Genomic DNA, 15,183 nt, shown 5'->3' with positions numbered 1-15,183 from the left:
CCCCCCTATGTCTGTCTATCTCTCATCTAAAACTTCCATAAAATCTGTTGTGTCTATGGAAGAGCTGGTGTGTTGGAATGGGGCCTCTCTTTGGTGATGCAGGAGGCGCTCTCAGCAAGCCCTGTGAGGGGTACAGCTCATGTGTCTTGCTAACACGATGACTTTGTGATGTGATGAAATGAAGCAGCAGCAGAGCTGGTGGAGGTGACTGTACCCTGAGTCATGGTCTGTTGCTGAAGGACAAGGTGTGATCATAAGAGAAGGTGACAATACACCAATTTAGTCACTAATATTGATACAATGTGCCCCTTGTAGAGGACCAGCATCTCTCACCTCTGCTTGGGTTGAGCTGCTCTCAGGGCTGTCCAAGATGCAGCAGCAGTGCCCATGCTGCCTGGCATGAGCAGGCAGGGAAGAAAAGTTTAGTTAGTATTTTCCACTGATAGTCTGTCTTCCAAGTCAAATGCCTGTGGCTAAACCATTTAGTAACAAGCTGTTCTACTTGGTGTCCTTCTTACAAAATCATGGTGGTTATATTCACTCCCCCATGTCTTTTATTGCTGCTTTCACACAGAACTGCTCTATTGTGTTGCATTTGGGAATTCTAAACTTGCACAAAATGAGCTGATAAACTGAAATTTGTTCAATTACCTCTGCTTTGTTACCCTCATTGTTTATGAATATGGCATTTCAGTTGCTGAAATTGTACTAGGTCGTATATAAATCCATAAAGTCATATTTTATGCTACTGCCACTCTTTTAACCGTGATGCATATTTAATTACTGTCCAGTTCAGTGTTCACCTGGCCATTTTTATAATACCACAACTCATCGGTGTATTCGCTGCGCAGTTGGGACATACCAGCCTGAGTTTGGACAAAATTACTGCATTGCATGCCCTGGAAACACCACTACTGATTTTGATGGGTCAACAAATATAACACAGTGCAAAAGTAAGTATAGGAAGATGGTTTTGATGATCTCTTACCATTAATGTTCAGAGTGGCCCTAAGGGCAGAACTTAGTGTTGCTCTAGGGAGCTTGGAGAGAAGGCAGAGGTGTTGCTCCTCTTTTGCTGCCTGCCTGCATTTCACCCCACATGACTTACTGAGGTCTATGAGAGACCATTTCTGCAGACTGATTCCATCATTCTGGTATGGTAAGTGATGCTTGTGTCTTGCCTGTTGGTGCTGGATTGCTTAGGATCTCGCTATTAAATCTTTTCTCCCCTCATATAACAGAGTTTGTGTTCTTGGCACCCTGATTTTTTTTCCCCTCCTATTAAAAGGAATAAGGAGCGGGCTCACAAAACTTAACAGCTCTAGTAACCATTTTTTCTTAATAACAGCCTTTGAAAAAGGCAACTACAAATAGAACCACTGTTCTAGATTTATGGTAGCTGTAGTGTGGGAAGCTGAGGGTAAATTAAAGAGGGAAAATAGAGGGCAGAGAGGTGACTGCTCAGAACCACCTCTGGAGACACTTATATACACACAGACATATGCACACATACCTACACAGAAATGTTTTTCTGGAGACTGCATGTCTCTCACTTATAGAATCTGTTCCCTGTCCATGTCACAGCCACACATCACTCTTACAGGGCTGTAGTGCCCAAACCCTTGTTGCTGGCACAGAGTTAGGGAGCACTGGCAAAACAATCTGCAGTGGGGTTTACCCTCTGTTACTGCCAGCAATGCAGATCTGTGCAGAGAAAGGGCCTGCTGTACTCCCTCTTCTGTGCTGCTGTAGATATGGTGACTGAGCAGAGCACCTCAGGCTCCAGTTTGACCTCAGCTGGTACTTGTATAAAAGTTCTGCCTGGTACAAGCAAGTGGAGCATCCTTGTTTTACCACTGCTGTGCCCTCTTACAACTGCCTTGCCTTGCTGCTTGGCTGTGGCTTCGTCCATAGCACCTGCTGTATTAACAGGGACTAATCTGTGTTTTTATATCTCAGCATTGATTAAAATAGTCAGCCAGAAGCAGGCAGCAGTGTGAAGAGAAGCTGGCAAAGAGAACTGTACCTGCTCCAGCTGCAAACAGAAAAGTGTGTCTGTCTGTCACCTGTGTACTGTTACTGACAGTGACTGCAGAGGAGCTGTGGGATGCTCTCACTTTTCCTTGTCTTGCATACCATGTTGCTTTTTCAGACAGGCAGTGTGGAGGTGAGCTGGGAGATTACACTGGATATATTGAATCACCAAACTATCCTGGGGACTATCCTGCAAACACCGAGTGCACTTGGAACATTAACCCACCGCCAAAGCGCCGTATTCTGATTGTGGTTCCAGAAATATTTCTACCAATAGAAGATGAGTGTGGAGATTACCTGGTGATGAGAAAGAGTTGTAAGTCTGAAACATCTACAACACAGGCAACACAGTTTTCTCACATGCATTTCTGTTTACATAAACTAAATGTAGCCTAGCTGGCCTCTTCTTAAGGGTTGAAATTTCTTTAAATGGCAAATTGAGAAGTCCTGTTTGGTAATGCTGCTCCATAGGTTTGGGTGAAACAAGGGTGCAAGGCTATGATGTGTCAGTGAACTCTGAGAAGTTGTTAAGAATAGGTAGATGGTTCAAGCTAACTAGCCATGTACTACGCTGAGCAGTTCTAGCCTAGATTAGGAAAGAGGAGATGCTTGCTAATCCCCTGAAGGTACCTGATGTGTGAATAAACAGCTTCAGTTTCTAGTATAGTCATGTCCTTCAAACAGTAGGCTGTTTCTTTTAGGAAAAGGGAAAATATTCCTTGACCAAGAAGTCACTCATTGATGGCCTGCCATCCACTGATGGCCTGCCACATTTTGAGGACTTTTCTTACCACCAGCAAGCATTTTTGTCATGGTAGTGTAACCTATTTTCTAATTGTTTGTTAGTGTGAAGCACTGTCAGAAAACTGCCTATTCTGTGTTTCCTTTGAAAGCTTCTTCCAACTCAGTGACCACGTACGAGACCTGTCAAACCTACGAACGCCCCATAGCTTTCACTTCTAGGTCTAAGAAATTGTGGATCCAGTTCAAGTCGAATGAAGGGAACAGTGCCAAAGGATTCCAAGTTCCTTATGTAACGTATGATGGTAAGTGGGTGTGAGCAGCTGAGCCTATGTGGACCAGAGCAGCTGCAGCAGTGCAGAACTCCACTCCCCAAGCAGCAGGGTAGCCCAGTGCTCTCAGTAGTGTCACTGTGAGTTGCTCCCAGTAGCTGTTTTCATTTAAAGCTAGTTAAAGAAATTCTGCATTGCACTGTAGTCTTAAGTGCCACTGTATTTCCAGCCTTCCACAGACCTAAAGAAAGATCTGGGGTTTTGGGCTCTGGCCTGCAAATTGCAGAGCTCAGAACTAGAATCTAAGTTTTATGCACTTTTGTGCCTTCCCAGTTCTGGGTTGCTTCAGGTGGCGATAGTGCCCCCAGTTAGGAAGTAGGCAGAGCCCAAGTGCCTCTGGTTTATCGTGTTGCTGCTACCATTTGTGATCAGATAGCAAAATACCCATATTGAAAAAAAGCTTGAGGGGAAAGATTTTCACCTTGTCTTTGCCAGAATCATCAGAAGTGAAACTGGAGCTGAGGCTTTGCACTTCAGCATAAGTGAAGTGATATTGTATGTTCTGTTCACACTGGATTAATGATGGAGGAGTCATCTTTGCTGCAGTCTGCAGAGTTTCATCAACAGTGGATACTTAATTTTCCAGGGGAAAGCTTCCCCCTACCTCCTTTTTTTATCCCTTTTCCTGTGGAAAAAAGTCAATAGCAGGTTGTGGGTTTTTACAGATGGGTTCCTGCAGTGCAGTTGGTGGTTACAGTGTGCACTACATTCTTAAGTGCTTTATGATTTCTTTTGCTTATGACAGATTGATGCTGGGCAGCTCAACATGGTACACTGTTCTCATTGTAAACAGTATTTGTAGTTTCTTTACAGAAAAGCATTTGGAATAATTTCTGACTGCTAATATGAGGGCCAAGTACTACTGGTTCTTCTGGGGGCAGAAGAACCAAGGGAAGTATTGAGTATGTAAGTGAAGTGAACCTGCAAATTACTCTCTTGTGCATTCCCCATAGAGGATTACCAAGAACTAATAGAAGACATTGTTCGGGATGGAAGACTTTATGCATCTGAAAATCATCAAGAAATACTTAAGGTACATTCCTTCCACTAAGCATATTGGTTTTGATTGAAAATGATGTTATTTGATGAGAGTGAGTTTGCTTCCTGCTCTGATCAGGTCTGTTCCTTGGTGCATTAGATGTGTATGCTCCAGGGAAATGGGGTCAATCAGCAGATCCTGATTGTGCAGAGCAATGGATATGAGACCCTTTGCCCAGGGGGATTAAAGGTGGATCAGACCTACTAGGGAAATCTGTGGCAACGATAGCCCTTTCAGTAGACTGTACTGGAAGGAAGTGGTGGAGCAGACTGAGGGACATGGCATTTAATTTCTTGGGGAAGCACTTGGTGCTGCTACTTGTAGCCTGTAGATTAGCAAAGGTTTTTCCTTCCTGTGCAAAAAATATCTCTTTGTGGATTTCTCTGACCTTAGTTAGGGGACTTGCATAGACAAGTTGAATGCATTTCATCCCAAGCAAACCTTTATTTTGCTGGATATCAGATCAAGTGTGTGTTTCTTCTGTGGTTTGTTTGTTTTTTTGCTGTTCTTGGAAGTATGAGGAGGGAAGAAATCCTGGTGCTGCTAATGTGAAACTCCAGTGATGTCACTGGGGCCTGAATGTCAGCCTTGCTCCACTAGTTTCCAAGCCTTAGTACTTGAAAAGTAAAATGCCCATAATCTTTTATGAGTTAAACATAAAAGATTTAACTTTGGTAATACTGACCTTAACTCCTCTCTGGAATTACTGTAATACTGCTTTCCTTTTTCTAGGACAAGAAGCTGATAAAAGCATTGTTTGACGTGTTGGCACATCCACAGAACTACTTCAAGTACACAGCCCAAGAGTCAAGAGAGATGTTCCCAAGATCCTTCATTCGGCTGCTGCGCTCAAAAGTTTCCAGATTTTTGAGGCCTTACAAATAGTTGGCACTGTATTTAAAAGCTAAAGCAGCCCTGGGCATGCACAGAGGGGCTGTGGTAGGTGGGGGTGCTTTCTGTGTTTTACACACTGGCAGAGACACTCCAGGGAAGCTCGCCAGCTCCGTTCTTGGCAGAGTTTGGCTTTCTCAGCTAATATAAATATTTTGTGAACAAAATTTTGATTCCTTTCCAGCTAATACCCGTTGGGTACCAAGGATACTTCATGGGCCTCTGAATTACAGACTGCCCATAATTTCTGTAACTGAATGGCACCAAGCAGAAGTTTGTAGAGCTCTGCCCTGTTGCTTCATCAGTGACTCTAAAAGCTAATGAGGACAGACAAGCTAAGTAGTGTGGTTTGGGATGAACCCTGGGCTGCCATTAATGCATGTTACCTCAACAAAGCTGGGTTCATCTTTGGTCTCGCTGAAAGTGAGAACGGGATTGATGTCTCTCTTAACCTTTGCTATGCAGGAAATTCAGAGCCAACCAGTGAGTCCAAGAATTGCACAAGGTGTAATTTTTCTTTGAACTATGTGTTGTATGAAACATATGGAGGAATAAGCAAAGGGTTGAATATTAGCTTGAATGTTCGGGATCTGGCTCACACTGTGTCCATGCTAATGACCTGTTTGTTTAAATGGAGTGATACCAGAATAAACCAAGGGCACCACAGCATCGGAAAAGAGGCCCTGACCCACTGAACACTTCCATTTTGGGCTGTCTGCAACTGTTAAACCAGATCAGATTCTTTGCTAAATCCCAGTGCTGTCCCTGTGCATAGGCAGCACAAGGCATCTTCTAAGTAGTGTAAACCTCTGTTCTCTGAGCACCTGCAGTTGAACACAGAAGCCTCATTTTAAATGCAAGCTTTACATAGATTGTGCTTTTGTACATCACTGTTTAAACCTGGATAAGGTATGAGCCTCAATCCTTATATTCCTCATTTTATCTGAGCACCTTGCAATGACCGTGTTGAGCAGAGAAGGGCTGCTTTCCCTGTCTGGCTAGAGAGAAGGAGAGATACAATGACTCAGCCAGACTGTGGCCGCAGGAGTCGTCTATGGCAAAATGCTGTTCAAGATTCCCGAGCTCTGTGTCCTTTTCCTCAGGCTCTGTTTCCTGTGTGAGAGAAGGCTATTCTGAGAGAGCCTGTAAGGAGAACTGTGTTGATCAAAATGTTATCTCAGTGCTTTTCTGTCCACACTTACATGTCCTCTGGCCGTGCAATCCATTCCCTCAGAATAATGTACCTTGGGGGCCTTCTGCTTTGAAGGAAGCTGGCCGCAGTCCCACACATTTGCAAATGGACTTATGACTTCTGTATTTTGGTCACTGGCCGTGCCAAGGGGTGCAGTGGACACCAAACCTCCTCTCTGTGCCACCTTAGGAAAGGTACCGGCACTTAACAATGTAGCCAGGACAAATGCTCCCTTTCCTAGGGTGTGGAGTCAGATCTCCTGGGTTTCATTGCATTGGTATGTGGTATTTAACTGTTGTATGTGAATAATACCACGTCTACAGTGTGACAGAGGGAACCCTCATCAAGAGCTGGGGTCTGAATCTCTTCCCTGCACTGTTGGGAGCAAATGGGTATTCCCAAATGCAGCCTGGCTGATCTGTCGTGCCATGGCAGCCCTGCTCTGTAGCGTGAGACAATGCAGCCTGTGTGTGGTAAGGACATGTCTTGGCCATGGTGTGATGGGAAGGGGCCATGGCTTTGGCCACAGCTGGGGAGCAGAGTCTCTCAGGATGGCACACTGTCTTCCTCTTGCTGCTGCTTGGAGGAATTGCTGTGGTCTGGTCAGAGGAGGAAAATGATTTGTCCTGCTACCAAGAGAGGGAGAGCTGTGTCCTAACTGGCTGCAGCTGCTGTTGGTGGATGTTGTGGCAAGGTGGTGGATGTCCATTCCAGAAACAGGGCTGCCAGGCCTGCAGCAAAAGAAGGAAATGGGCTTGGACAGGGGGAGAATCAGTCCTGAACAGCGTCCTGCTGCCTCTGGGGGGAGGGAGGACAGGGGTTTTCTGGAAGAGGGTAGGAGGCAGTGTGATTGGTGAGAGGAGTGGCTGAGGACTGCCAAAACAGGCAGAAGGGTGGTGAGAAGACTTTGCTGCATCTGTGAGGAAGTGTACTGTCATGGGAGGATCCCAGGAAAGTATTTCATGAGTTTCCCTCTGGCTGCACAGCCCTTACTTCACTGCTGTTGGAGGCTTCCCACGCCAGATGCAGTGTGTCAGTGAGTCCCAGTGACCCACCCCACCAGTGGAGCACTCTGAGATGCTGCAGTTCTGCTCTGGTAGTGGGGCACTGGGAGTGACCATGGTGTGCCAGCTTTGGGCCAAGCCCAGCGGAGTGGCTTTGCTGTGGTGTCTGTGTGCTCGCTGCCAAAGGAAGCAGCACAGTTCTTGCTGTGTTCCCTCCCAGGAAGGCTACAGATCTGAACGGTTCTGTTGTGTGTTGCTGAGTGACACACGAATCAGTGATTGGTTTCAACAAGGGTTTGAGAATAACCAAAGCTGTGAGACCTTCAAAAGTTTCTAATTGGTGAAATAGGGCTTTCTTGCTCTGTGCATGAGTTACTGACTCGAGCTCTGGGTTCATCGCACTCCACCTCCTCTTGCAGTCCCACAGTTCCAGCTCTGCATGGTTGCCTGGGACCCACATCTCACCTCAGATCTGTACAGTGGATCTCAACTTCGCTTCTCTGATGCCCCATGAGCACAGGCCATTTTTGCTGCTGTCTGTGGAAGGAGAGGAGTGTATGTGTCTGGTGTATGGTCCGAGGCCGAGGGGAAAACCTGCCCTTTTTTCGAGGAGAGTCCTTGTTTTTCCACAGCCCTGTTCATTTTCTACGTTAAAAGTAAATGACTCAGAAGCACTTCTGTTACCCTTGATCTAACATTGTGAATCAAAATTTCCTCTTTTACTGTAGTTCCTGTGTGTACAGTAAAAAGTGAAGAGGGAATTTTTGCTCTCTTAAATGCTGGGAGAAGTGATAACTTGCAGAATGTTGTAAACACTTGGCATTGTATCTTCATAGTGATGTTAGTGGCTCTGTAGAAATTTTAATTTCTACTTTCTGTGTGGTTGTAGACTGTTGTGTTTTGGCAACAAATGATTCAAAAAATGTTTAACCTTATAAAACAAGATTTACTTTCTGAAATAATAATTAGCGTTAACTGGGTGACTTAATGTCACTTACATGAGGTAAGCATAAGGGTCTTGTTCATGATTGTAAATTAATGTAAAATGTTTCAGACTGTTACTCTTGGTAAGAGAAATAAACCAGTGAACTTTTAGTTGCGTGAAGTTCTTGGGTAGTACTTTAAGTTATCTGTGCTGTGCTAAACAATAGTATTGTGACAAAATTAATGGATGTGTAGCAAGTTTTTGCACATCAGATAGACTTTATCCCGGGAACATCTGCTTACCATAGCATTCTGTTTCATGTAGTATAACACTAGCCTGCATCTATACCCATAAAGATACAGTTCTTCACGTATTTAGTGGTGCACATCATTCTAGCTAGTATAATACCAGAATTATCCTGGTATTAATTCTAATAATTATTCTAAAAATGTTTCCTATATGATGAGCTGGAGTTAATTGGTTTCTTGTAACAAGCTACATGAAGACAGAATAAACAAGGTAACACCAAAGTATTTTATTACTTTGTAGATCCATCTGATTTTTTTCCTATAAAGCTGAAATTGAACACACAAAAAAACCCCACCAAACTACCTTGTTTAAACTTAAAAAGATTAAAAAAAACCCAACCAAACCAAAGAAAACAAAGAGAAAACCTGTGTTAAGACACAAGTTCCCAGAATATTTTTAAGATTACAACACAGTGCCATTAAATTCAGTAGCTTAAGTTCTTCGAATTAAAAAATAAAATTAAGTCATATGAAATTGTAAATGAGTCAGTCTATAACAATAATTTTTAATACTATTTTCCTGGGTTTTAGGATTTTTTGGTATGTTGAGATTATTAGTTGTAGTCAGTCTGCCAAATTTATAAAAGTAATCTAAATAGCTTCTCCTTAATTTATTCAATTGCTTATTTGACCCTTTGCTTCCTTTGATCACAATGACAAGAACTGATCTGTATTCCACTGAATGTAGCCACCTGGGCTTGTTTGGTGTGGTTTTGGAAGGCACAACTGTGTAATTCAGCTGTTTGCTGTAAAAAGGTGACATTGGTTTATGTGGCAAAGACAGAAGAGTAAATGATATACAGGGATATAGAGGTCATGGAAAAGTATGATGACTACAGGCTAATCACAGCAGAAAACTGTTATTTAAATATTCTTCTTGATATTATGAATGTTGCCAGTGGTGGATTGCAATGATGGACACGTGACTGCCCAGATACCCTCCGGGACAGGGAATGTCAATATGAACTATCTTGTGAACTCCCAGAGCAGTGGGAGCTGAAATTCTGACTGAGACCTTTGGGTGTTTACATAACAGAAATAATTAATAGCAAAATACAGAGAGCAAGACTTGAAGCTTATTTAAATCCAAGGAATCAGAGGAGGTCTGCTGTGGGTAAGCAGGAAGGAATGGTATTATGATAATCCTTTGTAACAGAATGCAAGGATAGTGGTCCACAAATATTTCTGAATTAAATAAGCTTAAATGCAAATGCTTCTTCTATCATGCATAGAGATGACATCCTGTAAACGCAATAGATGTGGAGTGCAAAACCTGTCAGAACTAAATTGTATATTTCCACTCTTCCTTTGAATGCTGCTCCATTCAAACTGTGCTTGTGCAAGGCTCCTGCTGGAGGAGACGAGTACTTCTTAAGGAACTTGAGCCAAACTCAGGGCTGGTACAAGTAGTTTTGTTTCTGGGGATCCCTGGAACCAGCCTGTCCTACCTCACATCCTGCAACTGCCCGTTTAGTTTGAACAACTCTTGCTCATGGGCAGATTTTCACTGTCTGTTGTGGAACCCTGCTTTCCACAACATATATTCTGCTGGCACTGTGGAACACCCGTGAGCAGTGACACAAATATTAACACCTGTGGGGGAAACAGGAGGAGAAAGAGAATTCAAGGGACGGATTCTGCTCAGTCGGTAAGTTCATCTAGTTTTTCCTCCAAGTCAGTGCAAAATATGTATGACTTTCTGCACATTGCTCTTTTAAATAACCTTATTAAATCACTTTAAGCATTAAAAAGGGAAAAAAGAGGAATCCTTCTCTGTTTAAAAATGTGTATGTTAGTGAAGTTTTTACTCTGATTAAGCATATTTTGAAGAATAATAGTTTCTCGAATTCTATGAAATAAAGCCTGTTTAGTACAGAATGAAAAAAAATAGGTCAGAAAAGATGACCTTGAAATCTTTTGCCTTACTGAACATGTCTATAAATACAGAATTCATTAAGGAAACTCCCTCACTCTGGCTAGCTGCTAAGCTTGATCTGATGCAACAGAAGCCTTTTTTCTTGAGCAAGTTTATTTAATAGGCAGTGTAGACTTACAAATCATATGCCATGAAATCCCTCATTTGTGATGATTCTGGGGATCAGGAAATAGAGTTCATAGTTTTAAGGAGAAAGTTGCACTGGAAGCTGAAATACTCTGGTCACTTGAGATGCAATTTGTTGTTTAGTAGTTCTTAGTTCAAGTGTTGCATGTTATGCCAAGAACATTACAAACATCCATGAAACACCTATGTTTTTCAGGGCAAGTTTTGGCCTGACTAGATGTAGAGAGCAAGCTTTGTCTTCTGGGCCTGAGTCAAATATAGCAGTGGTATCCTAAACGTGTTTTCGTGCATTCTTTCCCTCTTGCTGTGTTAGAAGAAATGGAACAAAAAATACTAAGCATGGGCAGGAGCCTTGATGTGAGTTGGATGAAGTAGCTTTATCTGAAATAAGTTCAGGAGATGGAGAAGTGTAGATACACACACCTATGTGCCTGTCTCTGTGTGTTTGTGTTATATATGTATTTGACAATAAGATAGTCATGTGTGCAACAGCTTTCATGAAAGGAGAATCAAAAGAATACAGTTCTTGAGCAGAAATACATGAGGGAAAGTTTAAGTAAAAGCAGCAATCTGGCCTAGGATGTGAACTCAGGAGGTGTGGGATGCCAGGTAGGGTGGGTGTAGTGCGTTCTACATGAAAATACCTGGTGGGGCTTAAATAGAAGAGCAAATGAAGCTTCAAACACACCTTAGATTTCCCTTTGGAAGTACCAAAAGTCCTTTAGTCATGCACTATTTGCTGTCAGTGTGGTGCACAGGGAGCCACAGTTTGCTCTGGATGTAGAGCCAGGGATTGGGGGTTGCTTGTCGCTGTGTACAGAACAAGTACACCAGGCTCTGTAGCTGTCACCAGGTGGAAGACCTGTTGCAAAATCCCAGCTCACCTGGCTTCTAGAGGTGCTGCCTGGAGTAAAACCCAGCCATGGAAAGAAGCTTAGGGTAAGAGAGTAGACCATGATTTTTGTGAGGTTTAAAGTTGAAATTAAGAAAGCGTTTCAGAAAACTGTGAATTCAGCATCTCCGTGCCCAGCAGGCACTGCTCATGAATTTCAGGTGGCCCCCAATTTGCTGTTACTGATGTACTACTAGTGTGAGGGGCTTCATGGAAAAGCTGGGAGGTGCCAGTTATTAAAAACAGGACTGGCAGAAAACTGCTCAGGGGGCCTGTCTGGCTTACATAGCACAACTATTGTGCCCCAGCTCCCGTAGGTGCTAATTCTCTCAGCAAACTTACAAAAATAAAACCCTGAAAAGGCTCATCCATGCTGAGAACAGCAACTGCATTCACTGGGATAAGGAAACTTAGCTCTAGGAACTGAATGCTCAACACTGCAGGCATTGCTGTCTTCCTCAGCTGGTCCAGAAAGCCCTGCAGCCAGTGCCTGTGGTGTGAGAGGGATGTAGCAGTGCTGAAATAACCACATCACACATACCTGTCTCAGGTCTGTGCAGGACACATGTTCAACTTGACCATTTGCTCTTGGAGTGGATAACAAAGGCCTTCAGCGCTCTATCCCAGCAAGGTATGTTTCCACATGCAGGAATGAAGTAAAATCTGATGAAGATGATGGTCTGGCTTAGGGTTGTTCTGGACACATGCTCTGGCACACATTCATGTGGGATACTAGAGCCTCATCCCTCCCTAAGACATCTCTCAGGGTTTGTTCTTGCCTGGAATATTGGGAAGGGGCTCAAATAAGGAGATTTTAGAGGGTTTGGGGAGCTGTGATAAAGAGGTGTAGGCTGTGGTGGCCTACCTGAAGCTGCTGTTCCTGGAGCTGTTGGCACACACAGCTCCCTGTGGTGTTGCCCCAGGGCTCAGGAATGTGCCCAGGCAGCAGGGTACCATCAGCAGGGCTTCCCACGAGAGGGCAGCATGTGGCCCGAAAAAAGATAAAAACTGCTACAGTCCCTGCTGACAAACAGTGGTTGGGTTTGGATGTTTTTTCTGCAGCAGGAGGCCTAAAACAGACAGTGGGTTGAAACTGGGGCTTTGTTACCTCAGCAGCTCTTGTTCCCAACCACTGCCTCTGATCAATCTTTTTGAAGAGCAGAGACTGACTTTGTAAATAACCTTGTATTTTGAGTTATTCTATTTTTACAACAACGTACAAATATGGGACCTAGAAAGATGCATGCTCCTGAGCCAGGTTTCCTCCTCAGGTTGCAGTGGGATGAGACCCTCTTCTGAACTGAATTCTGGCTGTTGATCAAGGCCATTCCCCCTTTTTTTCCAAATTACTAGTGAGGAAATGTGCGGGTTGACAGTTGTTGATTTCCAGGCAGAGTAAACCTCAAAGGAAGCTGAAGGAAATGGGCTGTGAATGTGTAACTTCAGTTACTGTTATTTACTTCTGAGAACAGTGAGTGATTCTGGCACTCTGCCTGACCCCATCACTCTCTTGACTCAGTTTTTACAGATGTCAATAATGAACTTTGAACATTTGTCTTTGAAAATGAAATGGTGTGTGTAGTCAGCTACTGATTTCCTCGTCGTTTGGTTGCTCAGCTTGATCACAGCTTGACTCCTATCAGTGGTTGGACAGATGATCTTGTGGTAAATTATACCCAAGGTAGGGCAGAAACACCTCAAAGCACCGTCTCAACATTCATACCCGCAGTGCTCCTGCTCTCCTGGGGCAGCTGCCTTCCTTTTTGGGCATAGTGTGAGCTAAAGTATCTTTCAGCTGACTAGACTTGAAGGTGGAGATATTTAACCAAATCACAACATGGCAAACACAACCCCTGTGTTAGGAGAGCTACATTGAAGTACTGTTGATGGTTCTGTGTGTGCGCAAATATTAGCACTGAGTATCCAGTAACATGTCTGACTAACTCTTACCAGTTAGGAGTTGCTGCAGTTCTGCATTTGCCCTGAGAGGAGGGTACAATGGTAGCTCACTTATACTTGCAGTACTTGAGAGTGCTGGAGTCTCGGCTTCATAAAATAAACATAAGGGCTCCACAGAGGTGAGAGATCCTGTGTTTGACTAACACTGTGGTGACCTCCTCTCTAACGCTGATGTAAATCATATTTTTATCTTAAAAGGATATTGTAAATATCTTGGGCTCAGATTCTGATTTATCTTGAAGTTCCAAAATAAAGATATTTTGATACATTTGATGAACTCAGGATTTGAATGTTTTAAGTTCCAAAATTTATATACTTTTTTTTTAACTTATACCATTCAAATCCTGAGTTAGTTGACTATTCGTCTGTTGTAAAACCAGAGTGAATCCAGACTTGATAAAGAGCCTATACAAAACAAGTCACCCCCTTCTCTTCTCTTCTGAAGGAGAAGTGCAAACCTGTCCTAGATCTGAGCTCCATAAGAAGGTGGAAATATTTGTCAAATGAAATCCCTCTATGAATAGGCCTTTAACTGGTAGCGGCAGAAGAGGTTCACAGTCAGTCTTTTAAAAAGCATAGTAAGAATGTTGTTCCTTGGTGAATCCCACATTGGCACGAGTTGAAGTAAGCACCTGTTCTCAGGGCTTTTGCAGAAGAGCTGGGAAATTCCAATTCTGTTCAACCTCACTTGCTTACTTCATCGCTGGAGTTTGTTATTTTTGTCACCATCACCTGGTAAACTGGGCAAGCCATACAAGGAACCCTTCACAAGGCAGTACTGTTTCAGAGCTGACCTGTACTTCTCCTGTTCCAGAGAGAGAGTGATCTTCTTTTTTTTTTTTGGCAAGGTTTTAAATTATGTTCTGAGATTTGTGTTCTCCATGAGGTAAATTCCACAAGAGCTTGCCCGAGGAGTTCCCCCTCCCTCTCCTCAAGTACTGCTATTTAGGAATCATACCACTCCAAAGCATCTGGAATGAGAAATGCCTTTGCAGCAGATTTGTACTTGGCCAGAGGGAAGTTCTCTAGCTAGAAAGCCAATAAAAACAGTGAGCTTTTAAAAAGTTTGCGTAACTCCTTTCAGGACTAAGAGTTCCCCCCTGTGGCAGGGAGCTTTCAGATACCTGTGCCAGCTCTAAACTTGTCATCCAAAGACAGGAGATTTAGAAGCCCCCTTCTGCTGTATAAGCTGCCACACTTTTCTGATCTTGCTCCCGCTTGGGCTGCCTCAGTTTGCTCTCATCCTCAGTTCAAGTTTCAGTGATTGCTTCAGTCCTGTCATTGAATGGTGAGGGCAGAGTGCTGAATCTGTGGCCTCACATGCTTCCATAGCTTCCATCTTTTATCCTGGAGCCAGTATGCATTGCACACTAATGCAGACATGGGGTTATGGGGAGGAAAACCCTGGACATAAGCACCTTGGCTATCAGGATCCCAGTGGGAAATGAATGTGATATGGTCTTCTCATGGTCCATTGTGGGCACTTGCCCAGGGTGCCAGTTGTTTCTGGGAATAATTTAGTGGTTTGAAAGTAAAAGGGAGAAAATGAAAACCCATTTTTCCGTGTGTGTGGCAATTTAAAGCTGGCAGCCCATGGCTTGGATAGGGGCACTCTGTGCTGGGTTAGGAACTGGCTGGAGGGCCGGGCCCAGAGCGTGCTGGTGAACGGGGCTGCATCCAGTTGGTGCGAGTCACTAATGGTGTCCTCCAGGGATCAGTGTTGGGCCCAGTTCTGTTTAACATCTTTATGGATGATTCAGAGCAGGGGATTGAGTCCGCCATTAGCAAATTTGCAGATGACACC

The 15,183-nt window shown here is 43.6% G+C and overlaps 1 protein-coding gene across 1 annotated transcript in view; it reads left to right on the top strand.

Moving 5' to 3' along the window:
- The window catches only part of SCUBE2 (signal peptide, CUB domain and EGF like domain containing 2), a 41,655-nt gene extending 33,344 nt beyond the window's left edge, over positions 1 to 8,311 (top strand). The window contains exons 18-22 of the mRNA XM_017806666.1: positions 792 to 953; positions 2,153 to 2,350; positions 2,928 to 3,080; positions 4,061 to 4,140; positions 4,879 to 8,311. Coding sequence (XP_017662155.1) covers positions 792 to 953; positions 2,153 to 2,350; positions 2,928 to 3,080; positions 4,061 to 4,140; positions 4,879 to 5,031 — 746 coding nt within the window. The 3' untranslated portion in view covers positions 5,032 to 8,311. The remainder of the gene's footprint in view (positions 1 to 791; positions 954 to 2,152; positions 2,351 to 2,927; positions 3,081 to 4,060; positions 4,141 to 4,878) is intronic.
- Positions 8,312 to 15,183: the final 6,872 nt, after the last annotated feature.

The sequence above is a fragment of the Lepidothrix coronata genome, unplaced genomic scaffold (assembly GCF_001604755.1).
Source record: "Lepidothrix coronata isolate B3197 unplaced genomic scaffold, Lepidothrix_coronata-1.0 Scaffold1, whole genome shotgun sequence".
NCBI lineage: Eukaryota > Metazoa > Chordata > Aves > Passeriformes > Pipridae > Lepidothrix > Lepidothrix coronata.
This window is presented reverse-complemented; position numbering and strand designations above follow the sequence as displayed.